This window comes from Rhea americana, unplaced genomic scaffold (assembly GCF_003343005.1).
Source record: "Rhea americana isolate MKP2758 unplaced genomic scaffold, rheAme1 scaffold_122, whole genome shotgun sequence".
Lineage (NCBI taxonomy): Eukaryota > Metazoa > Chordata > Aves > Rheiformes > Rheidae > Rhea > Rhea americana.
The window spans coordinates 327,744-342,243 of NW_028185284.1; the positions used below are offsets into that span (position 1 = coordinate 327,744).

The following is a 14,500-nucleotide window of genomic DNA, read 5'->3' on the forward strand; positions in this document are numbered from 1 at the left end:
GGTCGTGTGAATCAGAAATTAATGGAAAATTATATGTGCAACTGTATAACTAATTGATGGAAAGCATTAGCATATTTTTCTACAATATACATCTGTTAACATTACTGGTATTACCTGAAATGTGAAATATTCATCTGCTGGTGCATTCATCATGTTACAAATCTGCAGTATAAAGAAAAGAAAAAGTCATTGTTTAAATGGAATACAATACCCCTCAGGAYGTGGCCAGGTATTTTAAAAAGGTAAATATATTTTCTAACGAAAATATAGCAAGCAGGCAAATTAGCTACAGAAATCAAAATTATTGGTATAAAATTAAATTGGATATTCTACAAATTCTGGAGTGCTTATAGCAAGCTGCCTCATGTATGATGTCTCACAATGCATGCTAATAAGCACCACGGTTAAGAGAACTCCTCCTATCCCAATTTAGAATTGCATGGGGATTTATTAAAAAAAAAAAAAAAAAAAAAAAGATTAAGAACTAACTCAGAGGACTCTGTCCTTACTGTTATAAAAAATGCCACAGGATTATTAATAACTGTTATTCACCAAGACTTTGAATTATCTTGGCTTGCAGACTATGTTGTATACCAGGAAGCAGAAATGAGGAAAAAAGAATTAAAAACTCCTATATGTGGTGATTTACTAACTTTTTTTTTTTTCTTTTTTTTTCTTTTTTTTTTTTTTGAGACTGAGTTTGTACCTCTAGAACACAACATCAGACATACACACTTTATTCCTCTGATATCACCATGATTGGAAAGAAATTTTCCTGATATTTTGGCCATTTGCACTGAGGGTTTGTCCATCCAGGCTACTGATTCACATGGTTTCTCTGGGAAGCAGTAACACTGGAGGTGGCACAATATTTTTTGTAGAGTTTTTGGATGTGGGGAGTTTATTTGTTCTTTTTCTTTTGATCAGAAGAACCACACAAAATAACACTTGTAATTATTTTTATTATAAACTTACAAATCCATTTTCAGCCACGTACGTTGGCAATCCACTGGCAAGACACCAGTGATCTGCTGGAGGTGACCTTTAGAGAGACAATAAAATTAAATGATTTCTACACATACAGACATGTTACTATTCTATCCCAGCAATAAATCTAATTACCACTCATTTTCAGTGAATACTCACGGAATTACTTTGATTTCTTCTTTTCCATGTAAAATATAGTCAATAATCTTATAGAAATTAACTTCCTAAATGAAAAGAGGAAAAACATGTATGTGACTTGTAAAACCTCAGTGTCAAAGTTAAGATTCATAAAAAGAGAGAGAAAAAAAGAAGATCCTCACTCTTCCATCAGGTGTCTTGGGGCCTTTGTAAGGCTCTGCCTCCCCCAGCCGGATGGGCCATTCRTCGTAGAACTCCTGAGAAAGGGATACGTGGGGATCAGCAAAAGAAAGCAAAGCAGTTCTGTACTCATAGGTAACCTGAAATCTGTGGGTAGCGGGTTTTTTTTTGTTTGTTTGTTTGTTTTGTTTTTTCCCTTCTCCATAGCAATTTAATATTGTTAAATATATTCCGGGCAAGAAATACTAGTCAATAAATTGAAGGCTGCTGTGAACCTTATCCCTGGAATGTTGTTCACCTTAGTCATTGTTTAAAAGGTAGATAATCAGAATGTAGTTTTCTCATGTTCTCTTCCGCACATATATTTTTTTAATGTGAAAAAAATAATTTCAGAATCAACTTTTGTATTTATTGTGGACATAGACTTTACCATGCTTATATTTCACATGTAATTTTTGTGACTTAGTTGGGTTTTATATAGATTGTCCCAAAGGGTTAGAAAGTATAGTATCTGTATGTCTTGGAGAGGTACACTAGAAATACCTCCATACAGATGAATTAAGTAATTAGAAGGATGGATTTTATAACTTAAAGTTAGGACTTAATATATTTCAAGGAAACTCTTAAAATTGTTACCTTCTCTTTAGTCATGTCCAGCAGACCAACAGAGTACCTTTCACAATTCAGATATATTCGAATGGTATACAGTGCTTTGTGAAACTGCCGTTCTATATCTGTCAGCTCTTCAAATACTTTGTTGGCAGACCACAAAAGCATCTATTTACAACAAAAGAGAAAGATGGCAAATGTTCACAAAGGTAAAATGCATTTTGAATGAAAACATAGCCATACAAATGCTAGACATTCCAAGAAACAAGAATGAAGTCCATTACTGTAAAAAAAAAAAAAAAAAAANAAAAAAAAAAAAAAAAAAAAAAAAGTAAATAGATGGTATTCTTATTTCAATAAGCTTGTGAGAATGTGAGATGGTGGAAGTAATAATGATTTCAGACAAAAAAAAAAGTTTGATTGTTAACAAATTCTTCTTTACCTGACTTCGTCGGGATTCAATATTGTAGAGATACGATGTATGATGATTTTTTAGGACCAAAGATATAAAATTGAGGTATTTGTTAAAGACCTAAAAATGACAAAGAACAAAAACAAGACAAAGTATGAAACCAGGATGGAGATTCACTCAAAATACTTGTTAAAGTAACAGTTGTGCTCTTATGTAGTGTTTGAAGTTATTACCTCTTCATCCTCTTTTGAGAATGCAGTGTCATTTAGTTTGTTTAGTGCCATCACAACAGCAAGCACCTCTTTGCCCTGCATAATTGGGGTTGCCAGCATGTTGATCGTTGTATAACCAGTTTGTTTGTCCAGAAAATCAGAAAAATGGTTATTCTGGAAAAAAACAGAAGCACAAATGAAACCGATCACAGTCCATGCTAAACGCAAATGATCACCGTATTTGCTACTTAGGTTCACAATGCTACGAGCATAGTGCAGTAAGTTCATACTCCCAAAAGGCACTACGACTATTTAACCCGAGCTTGCAAACATATACATACACAGCTAGTTTAAGCATTGATGATGAACACAGCTCTTGGAGCCAAAATGTGTGCAGAATTTTATTAGAATGAGGACAAATTTAAGGAAATAAAAATTTGAGAAGAGCTAGAATAAAGGAGAGAATACAACAGCTTTGTGGCTACCTAATAGCCTAATACATAGGCTTGCACATAAGAGAATTATTTTGCAGCTWTGTTAATATTTACTATTTAAAATTTACTATCACTGCTTAATTATTTTTGTAGCTCATATGAATGATATTATCCCAATGTGCAATGTTTAAAACTATACATAAGATCATTTGCAAACACTTTTGAAGGTGTGCAGTTGAAAATGCTTCTGTCAGAGAGGTATCCACTGGAGCTATGCATCCGGCTGAGCCTTGTCTTATTCCTCCTTGACAGTCTCCCATTCCTGCAGCTCCCAGCCCCCCTGGTGAATAGGAGGGTGTAGAACAGGGAGGGATCCAGGCTTGCTTCTGGTGTAGTGTGTGATCTTGTGGAACTGAGACCACACGACGAATGAGCCACAACTAACCCTCCAGTTGCTTTTCCTCGAAACTGAGTGCTGAGGAGGAATTTAGTAAAAGCTATTCTATTTCTTCATTCTTTTATACGAAAATTATTGGGAAGCTAGTTCATCTGTTCCATCAAACAACATTTCATTTTCTTGTATCGAATAAATCCTTGAGGTGTTTTCTTTGAAATGCTAGTGTTCCCTTTATTTTCAAAAATGGACCTGAAATTTGTCAGGGAAATCTGTTTGTCAAGGTTATGCCGCTTGTTGTTCTGTGAAAATGCATCTAAATTTATCTGAGGTATGTTAGCTGGAGGTTGGAAATCTATCAATATATGCATACTCAGAAGTGACACGGTTTTACTAAGCTGCCAAAATAGCCAGACTCTGTCTTCACTGGGCTTTTCCCATGCCCTTGCAGCTGCTGCTTTCTACGAGTCAGTACACAAACCTCTTCTTCAGAGGGATGAACACGCTAGTCAGGGGCTGCAGTCAGTGGTGGACTCTCTCTGAATTTCCTTGGGAAGGTCAGCTTCCGGTTTCTCGAGGTGATTAGCTAATGGTATTAAATGAGCACCAAGACGTGATGGCTGGGACCTGGTAACCAGGGAGGGTCAGACCGGATTGTAACACCACAGACAGGCATGGCAGCTGGCCAGAGGAAGGCAAAAGGAGTCATATTTTAAGAATATCCACCCAGAACCAAGATTCCCAAATCATACTATTCCTCTGCTGCTGGCAATTATTTGGACTTGTAAAGTCTCTGACCCCAGTTACTGCATTTCCGTCCCCAGAGCTGATACGTAATATTGCATCAGCACTGACAAGCAAGATCTGTATGGTGGTTCCCCTAAGGTTTCCTACTTGCTGATGGACTGTATGGTGTTGTGGGATGCCACATAATGGAATTTCTGCTTTTTAAAATACAGAAAGTTATACACAGTGCTTCTTCAGGGAAAAACTCCCAACTTTTTTAGGTTGTAAAATTAATCATGAAAAGGCTAGTAAATGCCAGAACTAAGATTGTTTGTCTAATTTGTGGATCTTTCCTTTAATTTCTTTTCTCCTTCTTTCCTCTCTAACAATTTTTTCTGGGACATGTTGAATTTATAGGATATTTAATCCTGAGAATGTAGATTGGACTTTATTATTCTGAGTTCAAAATGTTACTTGTTTTTCCCTTCAGCTCTTGATAGGCTTTTGGCAGTCCATCTCTTGTATTTGTGGTTTTGAATCCTAGAAGGAACTCTGAAAAATCTGCATTTCTTTGAAAGGAATGAAAAATATGGACGTGACTCTGGAATGTCTTTTTATTTACCAATTGAGGTCTATTACAGAGTATTGACTCTTTTAAGGAGGCCTGTGTCATCCCCATAAGTCAGGTTGAAAAGAATAAAAATAAGCAATACGTTTTCTCTGTGGCTCAAAGTATCAGGCTGTATTTGGGTCCCTGGAAAGTGTAGCCAATTCCAAATATTGTCTGGATAGGATGATTTCTTTTTTTCTGTCAAACTTTCACTGAGTTGCAGTTTTTTCTTTTTCTAGGACAAAGGTATCAGGATATCTCAGTGAACAGATTTGTAGGGAAAATGCCTGTCAAGTTTTCTTTTCTACATGAGAATCAAATACTGCCCTATAGTCTTCTAAACAAACGTGAGATATTACATAGAAATATTTGAGTTTCTCTGAGATAAATTATCTACAGACACATCCATTCTGGCTTTGGGGTGAGTTTGAAGGGGCTTCAGTGACAATTTCTGAATCTGAGTGTTTCATCTGTTCCAAATAAAGGAAATAGAGAATTTGACCCTGTTTTGTAGCCTCTGTGCCCCACCTACAGCATCTAGCATATGGTGAGGACTAAGTCTTGATTTTAGAGCTCTAAATGCTTGTATAAGGGAACAAATAAAAAATTTCAGACAGTCCTGGCTTTCTGAATGCCTAAAAAGGACTTACATCACCTGAAGTGAACTGACTCAGCAGGACTCAATAGCTGAGTTTTAATTTGTTTTAATAACTGCAGGCTGAAAGTAGAAGTAGGTTTGGGAAAGAGCACTTTGGTCAAATGAGTTGTGCAGAGGATAGGAAAAAAATTAAAAGAATGCAGTCTGTGTTCATAAACAAAGTTAGTGACCTGAGCCAACCTCAGTTGCACCTAGATAATGCAATGCAGATATAAATACTTTTTTACACACTGGCAGCATCTTCATAACATATGCCAAGACTCCTATTGCACATGATTTGCATGTGTAATCAAAAACTCGTGCTTAGATTAAGGCTTTTTATTACTGAAATTTCATTACTGAACTTGGCACAGAATTGCTTAATTTTCGACCAAAGTTTTAAAACATTTTTTCTCAGAAACATAAGCTCCTTTTGATTTCAGTGCAAATCGCTTTTGCATAATATGTGGAAAATCATGGACCAATAAGCTAGTAACTTGCTCTGCAGTTATCAAAGCCAGAGGAGAATCTTGGTACTCCTGTGAAGACGGACCCTTAGTCTGTTTGAGGCTGATCTCAAGAATCCAACCRTCTTTTAAAGTGATGTTGTGAACTTTCAGTTCCCAATTAAATCATACAAGTGACTTTTAATGGGAAAGGGGATTTCTGAACAACTATCTAACTCCAGACAACAAATCTCTATCTATTAAATAAGACAGTCAGTCTCTACAGTGAAGTGTTAATAATTAGGAGAAAAATGAAGAAAAGACTCTGCATACATTCTCTCACTTTAAGTGGGCCCACTGCACTACTAGTGCTTTTTTTTCCCCAGAAGTATGAAGTTCATCTCATTAATTAGTACAATCTTTTGTAATCATACTGTGCTGTACCGAGTGTGTACTAGTTGTGCTAGAATGCACAACAGTGGGATGTCTAGGATGGTAGAAACAGCAGCAGTATGTTATAGAATTGTCACGTACAGGAAATCTCCCCCAGAATTGTCTTCGTTGCATAGGTGTAACTCACTGCTGCATCTTTGGTAGCTTTTGGGTAAAGTAAATTTAGGCTCCAGATTGTTATGCCAGACTAGCTCCTGTATATTTATGATCATTTTCTACTAGCTCCATTTAAAGCTAAGGTATACCGCCTTTTACTGTGCCACAATCAATTTTGTAGATATGTTATAAGATGTGTAACATGTCCTAAAATTGCACTAAACCAGCACCAGCATACTGGAATGGAAAGTCAAAGTTCCCCTCCATGTTCATCTTCCTGTTTCTGGTGAGAGACGATAACTTGAGAGGAGTTTGGGGGGTTACTACGCAGCTAGCCAGTATACTTGAAATGCGTAGCTGCTGCAGTTTTTTGATTTTCTACCCCATGACACCAGTTTTATCTCACTGTAACTTTCCAACATGACTGTAGATGCATAAAATTATAAACCTTTTATGAATGCAATTTCAATATAATGCTCTGCGTTCAGATCTTTTGGGCTCAACTTATCAACTGCTTTAGGTTCCATAAGCCTAATTTACATCCCATAACTAACAGTGGAATTTAAAAAAATCAGTCACTGTTGTGAAAACAAAGTGATTACGCCTCTCTGAAAGAGGAAAATCAGGACATCTTTTCTAAAAATAACTTATTTTATTTTCCTTATTATGGCTGTTAGAAATATGAAGTGAGCATATATAATTAAACTCCAGCTTGCTTACTAAAACATCTGTTTTAACTAAAACAATTACACAGATTGATTTTTGCAAAAAAAAAAAAATCAGTGTTTTGTTCTTATGTGTTTCCCTGTAACTGTCCTGAAAGATCTTATTTCTTTCAGAATGAATTCTGCTTCTTTTGCTGGCTTTAGATATCCCACAATATTTTAAGTGAACTGTGAAAAAGAGCTCTGCAGAACTTTCTAACCTTTCACTGGCTTTCTCATTAAATATGCTAAACTTAATAAAACAATGAAGACCATCATTCTAATTTTCATTCAACCATTCTATACAGTAGTTAATGATGGAAGTGCATTTCCCAGTTCATAATGTTATCTTAGGATTTGCTACACTATCCTCCGGAACAGTGAGCTAAGTCTTTAGCATTTCTGATTGGATTAATAGCAAAATGCAGCTTRAGGCAAGTGAGTTTGACAGTTTTGGAAACCTTCAGCTCCAACTCAATGGTGTAAATTACTCTGTGAATGTAAATTTGATCAGAGAATGTGAAAACTACTGTAAGTAATGAGATAGTGTGAACCCTGTTAATTTGGTTTTCATGGCACATGCAAGAAGTTTGTAATTTATACCAATGCAGGGAAGAAAGAAAATGGGAGTAGTGTGAAAAGCAGCTCAGAAAGGTAATAGGGAATGTGGATCTGTCCTTGTTCAGCTGATCAGGTGAAGGCTCACTACACTAGTTCATTTGAAGCAATAGGAGCAGATCAGCAGCTCAGACTTGTTAGCATGGAGGCTTCTTACATCTCCAATATATTTGCTTGCTTCCCATTACTTGTAAACTGGCCCAGCAGCAACATCTCCGTTATATGTGTGATTTGATGTTAGGAAGTAAAACATTCCTACAGGCCTTTGCATCCTTGACTGAGGGCCCTAGCTAGGAAACAGCAGAGTGTCATTTGTTTGTGTCTCACAGGTGACGTTAACACCTTGGTTTTCACATGGCTGTCACAATTACTCACATTTGCAAACCTCTTACCATTGCCAGGTGACACTTCAGTGCCTGCTGGGCAGCCCATCTCCCCCATTTTGAGTTTGGCAAACTGTATTGCCTCTCACCATTGAGCAGAAGTGATAGACTAACTTCCAGCTGTGGTAGAAGTGCCAAGAGAGCTGGTGGCTATTCTTCACCCTTTTTCCCCTTAAGAAAGACAGAGGCTTTCTGAGAGCCCTTAACATGGTGACTACTTTGCCCATATTGTAGCCTGGTAGGAACGCATCATCCTTTGATGGTGGGTTGACCAGGGGTGGCTGCAAAAATTAAGGAACACTACTGGAGCAGGAACCACAGGAACCGCTTCAGTGCGGAGCTGCTGCCATGCTTTCATCATTATTGCGCATTTATTGGCACCATCTTTACAAATTTCCTCTTTTTGCTTATGGCAGCCCTACAGTCTTGTCTTCTCTTGCTGATATTTTGATCTTCCATTGGTTGTCTTGCATTAACTCAAATGTCTCAAACAAAATTTTAACCACTGAATTGCAGGAAACTAGTGTGCTATATTGCTTTCTCTCTTATTTCCACTCAACCTGATTTCAACTCACAAGTGTTTTTGTTTCACAATGATGTGATTGAATACGAATGGAATATGAAATGCACCTATCCTTAGCTATGAAAATGTCATCTGTCTGATCGAAAACCAAAACCAATTAACTAACTGAGTAGGCCATTCGTAAGGCCACATTCAAAAGTCATTAATTGTCAGGAGTGTAAGACAACTATTTTGAGATGTCACTTAAAAGCAGTGCGGAACACATTGATTTTAATATTTCTGGGATCACTAGAATTTTGAAATTGAAAGCAAGTAGAAATTACTATATGTTTAATAGCATTCTGGGGTCGAACTCTTCAGTCTTGTCACTGAAATACCTGCTTTTTTTTGCAATAGGTAATGTCTATTTCGAACCTTCTTGAAATTGAATCAGTATTATGTTGATCTAAATAAATGTTTTTATGTAAATCAAAAAAATGAGGCTAAAAGGCAGCTTTTTGCTTTAATTTTTAATGTTCTTTTTTTCCTTCCATTTCAAGAGTTTTTTTTTTGTTTGTTTGTTTGTTTTGTTTTAACACAAGTTAAATCAAGTAAATAATGAAAGGTTATATTTCTGGAAGGCACAATTATTAGAAATTGGTTCCTGTGTTAGAGTGTTTTCTTGTAAATTGATTTTTATAACAGATTGGAACAGATTTTCATTTCTTCAGATAAATATTTGCTATATTGAGTATGAATTTATGAGGGTCTGCTTTTTATCATAAAGATGACAAAATGGAGGAAAGGATATTAACATTTACGAAGCAAATTCTTCTTCCTGGGTAAAGACTACTTCATATTTTTTTCCGTATTTTTAGTTAATCTTGATATTGTTTCTTTTAATTCTCTTTGCTTTCCAGGTATTCAGGAAGGCAGTACCTCTGTAGCATTCTGTATATTTGCCCTCATTTGTTCTAGTCTTAAGAAATACAAATCCTTTTTCTCAAAAACCTCTTTTACAATGTTACTTTAATGATCTTTCTCTGGCCTTCAAAGTTTCTTTTAACATACTCTGCCTCATCACATACATTTCCCTGTTACATTAATTAAAGGTATGACAGTAATTTCCTTTTGTATATCTATTCAGCTTTCACAGTTCTCAATAACCACTAAGGGACTAAGGGTCCTGAAGTAACTTAAGCAGAATTTATATAGCAGTCCTAAAACCTGTCCTCAGACCATCTGCCTGAAGCCTTAAGTTTTGCCCGCAAAGTTTCAGTTTCACCTTAAGTTCTGCAAATATCCATGGCCAAACTGAAAACTTCTTAGCAGAGTTATGGTACTTTCCCCTGCACTCAGGTCAGGTCTTCAATATGGGTTTTTAGCGTTTAGTGTCATTCACCATCTTTCTCTCTTGTGCTTTCTCACTGCTTCATATTTTTGACATGGATTCATCTGAATCTGTCAACCTCTTCCTGCCCTAGGAGGAGTCTCAGATCAATGCCTGCTCCCAGGACCACGGCTAGGTGTTACCAGAATGGCTGTTCACACACCGCACATGGACAGTGTTTCTGTGTCCAGCTCTCCTCATTGCCACATGGAAATCCAAAGCACTGAGCTGCAAAGATGTGCTTCCCTTGGCTCTCTTCCCTTTTGTCTTCAAATAAGCTTTGTTTTTCCATTTTGGTAGAGATTCAAGAAAAGGGATTGAGTGTCTCTTCTTCCTGGTCCAGGCTCAGATAGCCTTGAGTCAGAGGACCAGCATTTTCTCATGAATCTGAAACCCCTGCCATTTTGGACAGGCCTGGACTGAGAAGTCCTTCACACCCCATAATTAAAGAGAAGTAGAGCTCCCCAAAAAAAGACTCCTGCAAACTGAGGCTGGCTCAGTTTCCAAATGAATAATATAGGTTCTTAAAACTTGAAAGGTTTAAGACATCTTGTGTCATAGTTTTCCAGCGCTCAGATTATATGCAACACTAAGTGCTCCGGCTGCTTTGAATCTGAGATTGAAGCAACAGAATCTGTCCATGATCTGTTCTTTAGGYGCTTCACTGAGGGCTGCAGATTCTAGTCCAGGAACTCTAAAAATGAGGGCTTGTTAAGTTTAGCATCTGAACATTTAAGTCTCTTTTGGGATCTAATCTTTAGACTTCTACTTCTTTTGAAGTAATTTTTCACCATTTATATGAATTTTTACTCTACTTTAACCAGAAATACTATTTCTTGAGTTTCCAATGCTCAGTAAAATCTTTTGTCTCCAAATAGCTCTGAATTAAAAACAATAATGCATTAATTCAAATATATTTTCTATTAAAGCAAATATGTATAGTCTTTACTATTGGCTCTTATATGYTGAGAATGTGAAATTTTAATTCACCAGAAGTCATGCTCCTTGCTTAACTMTTTCTTATTTCTCAGTTCTGTTTGGAAATAATGCCTTAGCAGAAGATGTAAGCTAATTGTAGTCTTTATCATTCTCTTGCCAGTGTTATCAGTTAACATTTAAAGGATTTTTGTTGAATTAATAGACAGATGAGATTTTATGCAATCAGTTATTTTACTTTGGTATATTTGAGTAACATACCCTGCAAGTCACTGGGAGTAATGAGAAGCCAATTATCAAGGTAGTGGTCCTGCCTGGCCTCCTGTTTCTCACTACCATTAAAGATTGGATTAAACACTATTAGCTCTTATAGTCAACAGGTCTCTAATCCTGTGGGGGGAGGAAACTGTTCTTGCTACTAAGTTAATTATGGAAGGTCTGTATCTTTTCCTCTGCTTTTCTTTTCTGAAGCATTAGTCAGGATGAGGAGCTTCCTCACATTTATTGGTATGTTTCCAAGTTAAAAAAAAAAAAAAAAAGATAATCCCTAGAGAACTGGCTATCAGGCACTGAAGGTGGAGTCTCATGTTTTCAGAGATTGATTGCTGTTGTGATCTTTCATTACATTCCCTCTTGTTATAAAGGGGTGGGAACTGAAGCATGAAAATGTCTCACTGTGGGTTTGTCAGTGCTGTCATGTATTTAAGACTTTAAAAATATCATGCTGCTTGAATATGGTCTGCATCAACAATAGAAAGTGGTTAGGTGACATCTTTAAAGCAATGTAGCTGTCTAGAATTATTCATCATGCATTTCGTATTCTGACAAGGCAGTAGAGGCCAAATCCCTCTCTGACCTAACTTTGCTTGTCACTTTTTGCTCAGGGTTTGGGTAGCAGACAATCTAGTTTGACTAAATTGCATACCATGTGATTTGGAAAAATAATTATCCTTTCAAGAATGCTTGATAAGGGCTTCCATTGCTACCTATTTCTTATACCATAGACTGATAATGTTACCAAAGTGCTACTGCCTAAAGCTGCAGGTGTAGGTTCCTTATGTACGTAAAGATTGTGGTGACATCAGTTGGAACAAGGAGAGTGAGTTTGGGCACTTGAATTCTTTGACTATGATGGAAATACTGACAATTTTGAGACATTCATGGTTATTTTTGAAGAACAAATCTTGGTCCCAGAAAAGTCTCTGAGTTTTGCAATTAACTAATAAAATGTCAATGTTTTGGAGACATTTCGTTACCAAATGTGAATTAATGGCACCAGGGTTTAACTCTGCATTTTTAAATGCRGACCTAATGGCATAGATCTCAGAGAGTAAATGAATGCCCAAGTAAAAATGCAGCGATTAATTAATTTGAATTACCTTAAAATGATTGAATAATAACTAGACAGTTAGTCAGCAGACATGGATTAAGTTATATGTGCAAAAGGTGTACCTGGCAGTATTAGAGGGACAGAAAGGTTATAATTCCCTTATTTAAACATACTCAAATTACATTTCTCACAAAACTTTGAACCAAAATCCTATTGCAAGAGCAGAATTTTTTAAGCAGCCCTGCTCTGGGCAGGTTTCACATATTAATATTAAGCAACAGTGCAGGGTCTGATCAAAAGCACATCTTTCTTGATCCTCCTGATCTTTTCTCATGTAATCAGCCTTATGAATTTAGAAGGATTATCCTCCAATCTCCCCATTTGGTGGTAAGAGACAGTAAGTCAGATGTTTCTTGTCAGAAGAGCAGCCACTGAAGAAAGCATCTTAGTGGTCAGTTAAAAATCAAATCCAATCTTTCTTCTATTTGTTCCTATGATTCCTGCTTACATCCAAGATAGTTTACTCTGTATTAAAATGCTCTTTTCATATATGCATGCATTTGTGTTTGAGCTTTAACACTAGCCTGAACCAGGCACAGATGCCCTTGTAATTAATTTATCCTTATTTCTACCAACTTTTAACATGATAAAATGCATGACTTTTCAGTTACCTCCTGGAAGACGTAGATAATTGCAGTGCATAAAGATCTTTATTATTTAAATTGAGCTTAGGATCGCTGAGGTGGTTTCCATCTCTAAAATGCCCCRGAATTATAAATTGGCTGTACTAGACTGAGTTTTTCCCATAAGACTAAAAAGAGATGAAGATGATAATTTTATAAATTAAGGTTAACACTTTAAAGACATCAGTAACTATCAGAACACATTTATGTGCATTTCAGAGTACAACTTCTAAAGCAGTTCTTATTCATGCGTGTTTAATTTCAGTTAGGTTGTTCACATAATTTTAATGCAGAATTTTGTAATAACCCTTATCTGACTTATAATTAAGGAAGATAATTCTGTGAAAATCCAACAGCAGCTTTTGGAGCTATTTTAAATCCCAAAACAGACTTGACATTGAACATATACATTGAGACCATCTTCATATGGATTCATTCACCTTCTTRTAAGGAACGCTTTCATCACCAGGGCTGCAAATTAGTTGTATTGAGATGTGCTTGTATGGCAGCATGGAATAAGGGAGAACACTTGGAACCCCAAACTGGACAACAGAATAGGAGCTGGTCTTGTTCCATAGAAACACAAGTACTTTTTGGTCTCTATTAATCTAATATTCTCCTCCATTATTACAGTAAAGTACATTATAGATACTGTGTCAGGATACTGGAAGTACCTAACCAGGCTACATAATATGGTTCTACTGGATTTTAAGTATCTTACCCTGTTGCTTTTCTTATGTTTTTGATCTGAATTTCTGTCTGCTGTTTGGGTTGTTTTTGAAGAATGACTCTGTGCTACAAACCCTGTTCAGGAAGCTGAGTAGTTAAATGCACAGAATCCCATTCACCAAGAGAAATCACTCACTTACCTTTTTCACATCTGGTATATTAAAAAACTTCTTGGTATGAGCCACCCATCCCACTATTCCGATGTCCAGAGGAAAAACAGTCTCATTGTCTGGATTCACCAAATTCTCCTCAAAGGTGGAAGTTGGAGTGACGTTGAGAAGCCTCGTGGCTACCTCTGGAATACCATTTCGGGCACGGCAAATAAACATGCTACACCGATCAGCTGCCAGCAGCTGTGCCAGCCTCTGCAGGGCCTTATGCACTGTCTTTTCCATAGTGCCTCCCTCATCCTGGATTTCTGTTAGCAGCTCAAAAAGTATGTTAGACTCCTCCAGACGGGACATGTCCTTGAAGCTGACTCCTTCCTTCACATCTCCAGGGTTCACTTTAAAGACACTTCCCAGAACTTCTGCCCTCATTTTTCGGTCGAAATATTCCTTGGCAAACTGGGGGTTGTTCTCCAAATATTTTTCAACGGCATCTTTATTTACTTCACCCATTTTTGTTGGATTGTTCTCTGGATTTTTTTTAGAACTGCATCACCATCAAAGCAGGAGTGGTAGCAAAGAGTCCTAACTTGATACTAGTATGAAAATGGTACTTTGTACATATTGTACATCTCGCAGACATAGTACCTTCACCTTCTCCTGTGGCTTCCCAGCCTTCTGAAACTCTTGAGATATGACAGAAGGCACTGGCTTAGTATCTTCTTAGTGTGAGGTCTTGGAGACTGCTAATTAAAGAGATGTCAGGACACTAAACCCCTGAGCA

The 14,500-nt window shown here is 36.8% G+C and overlaps 1 protein-coding gene across 2 annotated transcripts in view; it reads right to left on the reverse strand.

Moving 5' to 3' along the window:
- The window catches only part of PDE6C (phosphodiesterase 6C), a 30,555-nt gene extending 16,326 nt beyond the window's left edge, over window positions 1-14,229 (reverse strand). For both annotated transcript variants that reach the window (XM_085325375.1, XM_085325384.1), the window contains exons 1-8: window positions 13,750-14,229; window positions 2,560-2,712; window positions 2,357-2,446; window positions 1,942-2,082; window positions 1,308-1,382; window positions 1,147-1,211; window positions 976-1,042; window positions 115-162 (exon numbers count right to left, since the gene is read on the reverse strand). In XM_085325375.1, the coding sequence (XP_085181501.1) occupies window positions 115-162; window positions 976-1,042; window positions 1,147-1,211; window positions 1,308-1,382; window positions 1,942-2,082; window positions 2,357-2,446; window positions 2,560-2,712; window positions 13,750-14,229 (1,119 nt within the window). The remainder of the gene's footprint in view (window positions 1-114; window positions 163-975; window positions 1,043-1,146; window positions 1,212-1,307; window positions 1,383-1,941; window positions 2,083-2,356; window positions 2,447-2,559; window positions 2,713-13,749) is intronic.
- Window positions 14,230-14,500: the final 271 nt, after the last annotated feature.